Raw genomic sequence first — 12,068 nt, 5'->3', positions numbered from 1 at the left:
CCATGCATCTTATAAGCCGTCAAATACAGTACTTCATTATATTTGTATTTTTATTTGTGTTCTTTGAAACTTGAGGTATTCATATTCAAATCCTAACTCCTGTATTTACTCCATCCCTGCTCTTTACAACACATTACCGGCTCAATTTCAGCCTATTCGCACTGTGCCATAGTTTACAATTCAACCAACTCTTGGTGCAAGTAATCAATTTTCCAATTCAATTTGATTAAAATGTGGAATATACTTCAAGATGAAATTGTTTCTCTTGTTGATATTGATAAGTTTAAAGCAATTTAACAACTACCTGTTAACTTATTAGGTACTGTTCTGTCCCCTAGGTTACGCCTGTACAGGTAACATAACAGTGTTGAAGATGCATGATAAATTTTTTAGACTTATTTTAAAGAAAAAGAACAATGTCTTCAACGCCAACAAAGACAGTGCTTACTACCCCAAAAACTAAGGTAGTGTTACCCGGTTCCACATAAACATTTTAAATACACTAAAACAAGTACAGGAAGAATGTAAGACAAAAAAATACTTATAATAAACTCACCCCTTATAAGGATGCAGGGCAATGCCTCTCGGGTTATCTAGAGTGTCACTGCTAAGAAGAGTTCGTCGCATCCTTCCAAAGTTTGAGATGTCAGTGCGTATCACTTCTAAGGTCTTCAGGTCTCCATCAACAAAGTACAGATTTTTTGAGACCCAATCAAAGGCAAGACCTTCTACGCTGCGAAGATTATTCTCCACAAGCGTCTCCACATCATGATGCCCATCAAAGCATAAACGCTGAAAGAAAAAATTAAATTGATAAACAGTCTTTCATAGATTCAGACATTCAGGAGCAGAGGAAACCATAAGCATCCACTTCTATAAGCTTGACATTACACCTGAAACATCACACCTAAAACATCGCCACTCTCCCACTGATATATATATATATATATATATATATATATATATATATATATATATATATATATATATATATATATATATATATATATATATATATATATATATATATATATATATATATATATATAAACAGAAGCCCCCCACCAGCAGACCAGTTCTTATTTTAATTTTTTTGCTGGTAGGGGGGTTTTTGGGCCGTGACTGCCTATATGTATTTTTCCACATAGGTTATTAAGTTCGCCATTTGTGCATTCGCCATTTGCGCACTTTCAGACCACCCATATGTGCACAAATGGTGAGGTTTTACTGTATATATATAATACGGTATGGTATGGCGCCCATCTTATATATCAGCCCCCCCCTTCACCTGGAGCTGGATCTGCCACTGGCTAAGGTCATGAAATGGTATGCAGACAAGCAGGTGAATGTTTTTAAGTGGCCTGGTAATTCACTGGATCTTAATCTCATTGAGGAGCTCTGGTCTTACATGAACTTGAGGAAAGAGACACTTCATTCATTCCCTGCCTTGTTGAAGCACTCAAGAACTTCTGGGTACTTGGAATTAAAATTATAATGTGGACATCACCACTCTGCACATGACTCCACAGCAGGACCAGAATATGCCATTACCAAACTTTGACACAAAGGATTCAGCTGCATCAAGGTTGGGTAAAGGCATTTTTGTCCTGTTGTAGAGTCAGTGGGAGAGTGGTGATGTTTTATATATATATATATTTTGTTATATATATATATATATATATATATATATATATATATATATATATATATATATATATATATATATATATATAGTCTATATATATATATATATATATATATATACAGTATCCTCGTCTATCGCGGGGATTAGGTTCCAGAAACCCCCATGATAGGTGAAAATCCGCGAAGTAGCGACCTTATATTTTTTATTATTTATATATATTTTAAGGCTTTATAATCCCTCCCCACACTTTTACAAACCTTTCCTACACTCCTATTGATCTTTTGCACACTGTTATAAACACTTCCTACGACGTTTCGTCATTACGACGCGGTCCCAATAAATGATTCTAAAATTCTTCTTTCGACTTCCGACATTTGCTTCGTAAATACGAACTTCGCGCAAGAATTAGTTTGGCGGGGTGGAAGAATACTCAGAGAAGGACAATATGAGCGTAGCTCACTTCCTTTATATCATAACTAGGTAAATACAGGGTAGGGGAAAGGGAGGAGAGGGACAGAGTGAGTCATGAAAAAATACCGATAGAGAATGTAAGAAGGGAGAACAAGGAAAAGGAGTGGAGGAAACAGGGAAAGATAGAGAGGATGAAAACAAGAAGAAAGGACAAGGGTGTGGGGAGGGATGGACAGTGGGGAGAGTCAGTTGAGGTCTTGAGGGAGAGTCAGTCAGGTGAAGTCCTGAGGGAGAGTCAGGTCAGGGCTTCAGTCAGGACATGACCTGACTCTCACTTCCGCCCCTCCCTCCCTACACCCTTCCCATTTCCCCTTCTGTGTGTGTGTGTGTGTGTGTTTACCTAGTTGGAAACACACACACACACAGAAGGGGAAATGAGAAGGGTGTGGGGAGGGAGTGGAATAAGGGAGTCAGGTCAGGGCTTTGGTCAAGACATAACCTGACTCACTTCTGCCCCTCCCTCCACACACCCTTCCCATTTCCCCTTCTGTGTGTGTGTGTGTGTGTGTGTGTGTGTGTGTGCGCCGGTTCGTGTGAGTGAGTGAGTGAGTGAGTGTGTGTGTGTGTGTGTGTGTGTGTGTGTGTGTGTGTGTTCATATAATCTAATGGGGGAGGAGAAAGGGAGGAAGAGAGTGATAAAGTGAGAGATAAGGCTAAAGATAAGAGGGTGTGAGAAAGGGGGAAACAAGGGAAATGAGTGGAGGAAATGGGACGGGAAAAGAAGAGAGAGGTAGGTAGGGAGGGTCAGGTAAAGGTGAGGTAAAAAGGAGAGAGAAAAGGTGTGAGTGGGAGGGAAAGAGATTAAAGGTGGACACACACTATATGATGCAACCTGTCCAGCAGCCGAAAAGTGGGCGGAGCTAGAGACCATAAGGCATTGCATGTGGGTGTAACTTGTGCGGTGCAGCCTCACAACATGGCCGGATGGCTTTCTGTTTATGTTTGAAATTCCCTCCAGCGCGATCCGCCGCCTAACAGAGCGACGCTGACAGCCGTGGTGTAAACATTATCTACGCTCCACGATGTCTGACGTCTGGATAAATAAAGATTTTGGATCTGTTTCATTAATATGTACAAGGGCCATCCATGTTTGTGGAACATAAAACATAAATTGTGTTGTTGTCGTCGCTGCGGCGGTGGGGTTCAGATCGAGTGATGGCTGCCGCCCGGCATTCCGTGAGGCCGCCTCATAGTGTGTATGCTCCATCCGGCCGACGATGCTCTGCCTTAAGAGAAAAACTGGGAGGGAGGGGAAAGGAAAAGAAGAAAGAAATGAGAAGGAAGGAGAAAAACACGTGGACGGAGAGAGAGAAGAAAGAAAGGAAGTGGGAGAGGAGTGAACCAGGGAAAAGACTAACGGCGTAATAGGCTGACGGAAAAAAAAATAGGTAGGTGACATAGCTGCTTATTGAGGTGTCTTCCGACTTACGTTGATTTACATCATTTCATTTTTTAGGCTAGAAAATGCTTATTTTACCGCAAAAATATTTGAAATAATAAATATGTGAAAATACCTATAAACCGAAAAATTCCGCGATATAGCGAAAAATCCGCGATACAACAAAATTTAAAAATCCACGATACAGCGAGACCGCGATAAGTGAACCGCGATATGGCGAGGGATTACTGTATGTACAGTAGAGCCCCATTTAGCGCGAGAATTAGGTGGATGAACGCGGTCGCGCTAACTGAATTCGCGCTAATTGAATAAAGTAACCAATATGAAAAAAAAATTTTGGTGCACACGTGGGTCTGACTTTTGGGTTTGATAATTACTCAAAATAATCACTCACATTAAAAAAAAAACCTACAATTGGCTGAGCTCTGAAAACACGCTTGTGGTTCGCTGGGAGTCCGATGATGTCATCGCCAGCGCTCACCCGGTCAGCAGCCTCGCTGCCTTATGGCAGTATCACACTTGGACAACCGGCAAATCCAAATTTTCTGGGTGTACGTCACACACGGCCAAGGTCAGTTGCCCGTATCCACATCCACAATGTAAACAAAGCAACATGGAGTCGTCTGCTAATGTAAGGGCTCTCGCGGCTTGTGCCACGCATCATGGCGGCTTGTCCTGCACATCATGGCGGCTTGTGCCGCGCATCATTGCGACTTGTACTACGCATCATGGCGGCTTGTGCCGTGCATCATGGCAGCTTGGCGCAATTTTCAAAATTCAGTCATGGTGGCTGCTCGCGCTAACTGAGGCTTTCGCGCTAATGAATTTTTTTCTTAGTAGATGGTGGCTCTCTCTCTCTCTCTCTCTCTCTCTCTCTCTCTCTCTCTCTATATATATATATATATATATATATATATATATATATATATATATATATATATATATATATATATATATATATATATATATATATATATATATATATATATATATATATATATATATATATATATATATATATATATATATATATATATATATATATATATATATATATATATATATATATATATATATATATATATATATATATATATATATATATATATATATATATATATATATATATATATATATATATATACAGTAAAACCCTGATTATCCAAGCGGATTATCCGAAAGCGGATTATCTGAAATTGATCTGGATAATGCAATTAAATTTTTTTTTCTATACTAAAACGTTATAAAACATCAAAAATAAATAAAAGTAACTACATATGTACTATATTAACACACTTAAAATTGATAAGAACAGTTAAAATGAATATGTTTTCTAATACGTATTGCCGAAATAGCTTGTAACGAATAGATCAATGTATTAGACAAAAACATTAAACAAACTCTCAACAACACCACGTCCGCACCTTCGCCCCAGCAAGGACGAGGTGCGGTAATCTAAACAAACTACTGCACGACTACTCTCACCGTACTCTCAAGACAACGACACAAACACGACTCCCCTCTCCACTCCATGCCACATTCCCCTTCCAACATACGAGTTGCGCGATAATATGAGTCATCATACTGTGTCTCCACCTGCACGATGCATCAAGGTCACACTTGCAAGCTTGCACAACCATTCACAATCGCACTCTGCAACATTCACAATTCAGATCTGCAACGCTCACAAGTATCAACATACACTGGTCCAGACAAGGAGACACACAGACAAACATACAATAAAACATTTACATCACATGTTTTAAGCGTACTACTTTGTTTAGCGTAGCGTGTGTTTGTTTGGTTTCATTGTTTACATCGTCAGTCGGCGGCAGTCGCAACGCCACAATGCCGACGATCAAACTGGCGGCGATCAAAATGGCGGCCATAAATCCGGATTATCCGAAAAATCGGCTTATCCGAAAGAGGCTTCCCCCCTTCCATTTCGGATAATCGGGGTTTATATATATATATATATATATATATATATATATATATATATATATATATATATATATATATATATATATATATATATATATATATATATATATATATATATATATATATATATATATATATATATATATATATATATATATATATATATATATACAGTCGTCCCTCAAATAGTACGGGGGTTAGGGACCCAGGACCCCGTACTATTCAAAAATCCGTATAAAATTAGTGCCCCCCTTGGAAACACTCCTGGGCACTCCTACGGAATCCTGCCTGGCTCAGTTGCCAGTTATGCATTTTCTGCTGCAGTCACAGTGCATTGTTACCACGCTTGGGGGATTGAGGGGGGCGAAGCCACCCCCATTAGAGGTCAAGTTATTTGAAGTTCGGTTGGAGTAGTTTAAATATGCGTCCCTTAACTACGTATACAGGTAACTCTCGATTTACGCGAGTATTGCGTCCTTGAAGAGGTCGCGTAAATCAAAAACAGTGTAAATCAAACAAGAGGTAGGTTTCTGTCGAAAAATAAATATTCACTTCATTTAGTGGAGAGAGAGAGAGAGAGAGAGAGAGAGAGAGAGAGAGAATATCCATATCACCGAGATATCCACTCAGGCACTCGGTCTCAGCCTCACTCATGAGAGGAAGAAATGAGGGACACCATGAGCGACTGGCTAGTATTGGTACCAGTACCGAGCAGTCTGGTACCGGTACCATACTGTATAGCTGGTACCGTTAGTACTGGTACTGGTACCAGTACCTGCCCCACCCCTATTGTTGAATAGCATGGCAGCGTGGGTATTGTATTGTTGTTCAAGTGGCGCGTGGGAAGAACTGAGCTCAGCTGTGTGGCTGCGGCGCTGTATGAGTCCAGTTGCGTGAGACATGTGGTGGCCACTCCATAAAATATCGCGTATAAGTGGAAAAAACGTGTAAATTAAACATTTATTTGGATTTTGGACCCCGCGTTATTTCAAAAACGCGTAAACCAAACTCGCGTAAATCGAGAGTTACCTGTATAAGAGGGAGGCGTAATGCCGTATTTTGGAGGCGCGGAGTCAATCTCCACAATTACTGTTTCGTATCTTATTTCAAGTATGATTTAGACAGCAATAGTGACTATGGTAGGGAGTAAGATAAAGGGTGAGTGTATGACAAGGTCCGCTCGCTGACAATGTGGAAGGGAGCGCTGCCAGGATGGCTCCGTTGCCCAGCGTGGTAACACTACGGCAGAAAATGCATAACTGGCAACTTTGGCCGGCGAGTAGAAGCTGAGCCAGGTGGGACTCGGATTCAAGTGGTATGCTCTCCCTACCGCAACTTAACTCATACGAAAACGTAACTTCTCCTAAATTTGAATTCTTCTGCAAGGTGAACAGCTTTCTCGAATGCTTTGGGGTGCTTACAGCAAGTGTTTTGGTTTGTCTCTTGGTTCCCATGTTCATGTTATATGGTAATGGAGAAGCGTATTTGAGGCTATCCACACACACGTACTTAAGGAAAGCGCATAAGTTTCAATCTGGCAAAACATTATTCCTGATGTGCAGACACATGGACTGAGGAGATGCACATGAGCGGCAGTCTGGGCCAATAATCCCATTCATTGAGGTAAAGCCGCCGAACTGTCATTTTTAGGGCCGGAAGATGAGGGATACACGGGTGAGAAAAGTCTGGCTGAGCCCATTATGGTGGAGCCTGACCTGACGACACCTGACTTCCACAATCTTGCAGCCCTAAAAATGAGTTAGGTGGATTCACTTAATTGGGCTAATGTCGACTCCACCAATTCTACCTCCGTGGGTAGAACAGTGTTGCCATTCACGTCATTGCTATTTGGTGTGACGAGCGGGAAATTTAAAAATCCTAAAAAAAAATTCTATGACAATCCGTATAAAACCGAGACCGTACCATTGGAAACCGTACTATGTGAGGGACGACTGTATATACAGGGGTGGTGTCGGAGTCAGTTGAGTCGGCTACTTTTGGCCGGGGTCGGAGTCAGTAAAAATACCCCCGACTCCGACTCCTTAACGTAATCATTTACCGTGTAATGTAGTTGTGAAGTTTTTTCTTTTACATTATCTAGATGTTGTCTAAATAGAGTACACGTAATATGGATGTAAATACATGTAAGAAAAAGGACCTCAAGAGAGTCTACCAGCACTACAGGCAGCATCTAAAAAAAAAATAATAAAAATAAAATAAAATAAATAAAAGATTTGCAATAGAGAGGGAGGGGCATGGGGGCCGGAGTCGGAGTCGCAACATTTAAATTTCCCGGAGTCGGAGTCAGAAAACTTTAACTCCGACTGTATATTAGTCAAACCTCACCATTTGCACATATGGGCGGTCTGAAGGTGCGCAAATGGCGACTGCGCAAATGGCGAGCTTAATAACCTATGAGGAAAAATACATATGGGTGGTCACGGCCTAAACCACCCCCCTGCCAGCAAAAAAAAAATAAAAAAAAAAAAAAAAAAAAAAGGCTGCTGGCAGGAAACATGTCATACTCACGGCCACTCTCTCGGCTTTTTCTTCCACTGTCCACTTTCTTAGTCACTTCCACCTGTGCTATGGTCATCATCGGGTTCTTCCGGGTTTTAGGCTTCGATGACGCTGCGTGCAGCATGATGGTGGTGCAAAGGTGAGGCAGAAAACATCGAATAATCGCAGTCACCACGAGACGAGGAGAGGCAATCGCGTTATGGCGGGACACGACATGTTGTGTACGTTGGCATTGTTCTTCACTGGTGGCAGATGGCGCGCGGGTGGTAGACAGCTGTAGCTCGCCAGCGGACACCATTTTGCTGCCAGAACAGCTAGTAAACGTCCTCAGAAGATCAGCGGACGCCATTTTTCTGCCAGAACAGATAGTAAACGTCCTCAGAAGATTAGTGGATGCCATTTTGCTGCCAGTACAGCTAGTAAAGATCCTCAAGATAAACGGACACCATTTTGCTGCCAGAACAGCTAGTAAACGTCCTCAAGATCAGCGGACGCCATTTTGCTGCCAGAACAGCTAGTAAATGTCCTTAGAAGATCAGCGGACGCCATTTTGCTGCCAGAACAGCTAGTAAATGTCCTTAGAAGATCAGCGGACGCCATTTTGCTGCCAGAACAGCTAGTAAATGTCCTTAGAAGATCAGCGGACGCCATTTTGCTGCCAGAACAGCAAGTAAATGTCCTCAGAAGATCAATGGATGCCATTTTGCTGCCAAAACAGCTAGTAAACGTCCTCAGAAGATCAGCGGACGCCATTTTGCCGCCAGTGAGACACTGTTACCATAGCGGTGAGGTGCGCAAATGGTGGGATGATGGCCGTAAATTAAGGCCGTGCAAATGGCGAGGGCACAAATGGTGAGTGCACAAATGGTGAGGTTTTACTGAATATATATATATATATATATATATATATATAGATATATATATATATATATATATATATATATATATATATATATATATGCGCTATCCGAGTTTCGCGATCTTCGAGTTTAGCGCTTGGTACTAAATTCTTACCATCACGATTTTCGCGCATTACCACCACGAGTTTCGTGTTGCTTTGACATGTTCGGGTCACGTCTACCTACCGTCAGTGTAATGCATGCTGCCTTAAAAGGCGGTGTCCAACCATTGGGGCTATGGGCAACCCCAGTTGCCTGTATGCCCAACCGGGAACGAGTTGTTGGTTGTCCTTATGAATGGAAAACGGTTGTGAGTACGATCGTGGGTACCAGGGTACCTCACGGCTGCATGTAAACAAACAGACGACGGCAGTGGCTGAGGAGCAGTGGAGGATGGCCCACCAATAGACTCATAAAATGGACTGGCAGAGCTGCTTTGCTTACTACTTGATTAACAAGATAAGAGAACACCCCGTGCTGTGGAACTACAGTCCAAAAATCTTTTTATCAAGTCTATGAAAATTGTAGATCTCCTGGTGTTGTTTTCCTCTCCTTCTTCTTCTTCTTCTTCTTCTTCTTTTGACCTGTAATGCATGGCAACGACAGTGAAAAGTAATAGTGAAAAAATAGCAAAAAGGGCATTGAAAAGTAAAATCAGGGAAAGAAAAGGACAGAAAAACACCTAAGTTCAGGGTGAAGTGTATAAGTGCGCACTGTTAAGTAACTATAAGGGCCGCTTTCACAGTCACTTTGTTTGTTTTGATCGTTACTAATGGCTTAGTATTTCACGTGAAACTGGCTGATGGGGTAGTGGCGGCTAACCCCGCAGTCGCCACTAACCTATCGGCCAGTTTCACGTGGAAATACTATAGCAGCGATCGCCACCATTGGTAACGATCAAAACAAACAAAATGACTGTGAAAGCGGCCGTAAGTGCATGTTGTGAAGTATAAAAGTGTGGAGAAGGAGGACCCAAGAAGCGATACAAAGCGTAACAGGTCAAAAGAAGAAGAAAAGGTCCACTACACTGGCCGGTGTTGCGAGAAATATCTCCCCGATGGAATTAGTCATTCTGCTGTCCACCACGCTTGTGCGTTGTGGGAATACACAGCATTATAAGTTATTAATTTGCCTGGTTTTGTTCTAGTTTGTCCACTTGTGATCTTTGTGAGCGGTGAGGGAAATATGGAAACAGTAAGCAAGTTGAACCTCAATGTGAGCTATTTTGCGGTGGTAGCAGTTTACGTTCAATAGGCATTGAAAAGTCAATCATGATATTAGTGATTTCATGATTTTTAACAGCAAGAGTTAGCAGATTATTTCATAACACACAGAAAACTACCAGAAAAATATAGGTTTGTCCAACTGTCCCACGGGTGACTGCGAGCGACCGCCCTTACTTTAGCAGACGACACCACGTGGATCACAACCGTGTATTCGTAACTGCCAGCCAATATTGTAAGGCAGCCATCTTCAACAGCGGCTTAAACACGATCTGTTCTTACTTCCCATTTGCTGCCAATTAACAAGGTACGTATTTTGAGATAACAAGGGAGTAAAGTCGAAAAAATTGTGATAACAAGGAAGTAAAGTCGGAAAAAGTTATTATTTTCCACGGGTCGGAACCAATAAGCACTTTTACATGGATTTCAATACCTCGAGTTTCGCGATCCTCGAGTTTAGCGCCATACCTTCGGAATGAAGCAAGCGCGAAACTCGAGAGGGTACTGTATGTATGTATATATATATATATATATATATATATATATATATATATATATATATATATATATATATATATATATATATATATATATATATATATGAAAGTTAAAATTATAAAAAATTTCAAATTGAACTGATTAATGAGTATGGGCTATAATTTTAATGTAATACTAAATACAGTCGAGTCGCGTATGGCGCGGTTGACCCCTTCACTACGGCTGGGCCAAAACAGAGCCCCGTGCTGTATCCGGGATCGCCGCGCACGCCAAATTTCAAATGTCGCTATTGAATATAACAAGTTTTCAGCCATAAAATCAACATAATCATCATGTATTATACATGAAAACATGCAGAATTAAATGGTGCACATAAAGAAACATAAATTAAAAGGTAGTTTTGAGATGTAAGCATAGAGATAAAATACCTCGTATATTGGCAAAAGCGAGCCAGGACGCAGTATGTGCGTCATCGGATATGGTACGGGGCACGCAAGGACGCAGTATACGCATCCTCTTATTGAAGGGGTTAATTGGTTCTGAGCAACGGCCGCGCCATAGGAAACCGCATCATAGGAATAACTAAACCTATGGAGAAAATACAATTTGGTTCTGGCCCTTGCCATTTTGCCAAACCCACATCCTTTTTTTTTTCGTTCATTCTAGCCCGAGTGCACCAGTAGGCATTACAGTGGTACCTCGTGATTCAAACTTAATTGGTTCATTTGGGCTGTTCGAAATGGGAATGTTCGAATTAGGAAGCAATTTATACCACTGAAATTAATGTAGAAAAAAATAATCCGTTCCAGGCCCCAAAATCCTCACATTTTTTACATTTTTATGGGTTTATGTTGTGCCCTGTGGCCAGATCACTCAAATAAATACATTTCAAACACTTAATATTTGCTGAGACCTACCAGAATTGGTCTGTCTTATAGACTCAATGGCACTGCTTTGAGATGTAAACAAACATAGCAGAGACATCGACATTCAGAGGGGTAACGGGTATAAATTTCATGGATCATATTTCTTTGTTATTATTCTTCATCATAAGACTAGTTGTTGTAAAATTCTAGTATATTTTAAAACTTAAGGAAGTGTGAAATTTCAAACTTGAATGTGCTTCAGTGTTTGATGAACTCGTATGAAAAGTAAGAATGTTAAAAGATAAGTGCAAAATGGAAAAACAGGCACTTGTAAATATAGAATAATAACCAATCTTTTCAATATCTCTTCAGTATTATCCATAAATTGTTTGTGTTTATCAATCAAACAAAGTTAAACAGTTTTAAGAAGAAGGTCTGTCTTACCTCAATGATCCCTGTCTACTAAGGAAACATAGCGTGTCTTGCACGTGTTTTCAGGTTTGATGTACAACCATCCACTAGTTTGTTTAGGTACAGGTATTAAGTAACTTAATTTTCTTCCTGACCGGTGTCATTTTACATAAAGTAATGATAAGTACTACT

The 12,068-nt window shown here is 40.7% G+C and overlaps 1 protein-coding gene across 1 annotated transcript in view; it reads right to left on the bottom strand.

The window, feature by feature from the left end:
* LOC127000262 (sortilin-related receptor-like) overlaps positions 1-12,068 on the bottom strand; it is an 88,975-nt gene that overhangs the window by 59,786 nt on the left and 17,121 nt on the right. The window contains exon 8 of the mRNA XM_050863712.1: positions 557-792. Within this exon, the coding sequence (XP_050719669.1) occupies positions 557-792 (236 nt within the window). The remainder of the gene's footprint in view (positions 1-556; positions 793-12,068) is intronic.

This window comes from Eriocheir sinensis, chromosome 18 (genome assembly GCF_024679095.1).
Source record: "Eriocheir sinensis breed Jianghai 21 chromosome 18, ASM2467909v1, whole genome shotgun sequence".
NCBI classification, from domain to species: Eukaryota; Metazoa; Arthropoda; class Malacostraca; order Decapoda; family Varunidae; genus Eriocheir; species Eriocheir sinensis.
This window is presented reverse-complemented; position numbering and strand designations above follow the sequence as displayed.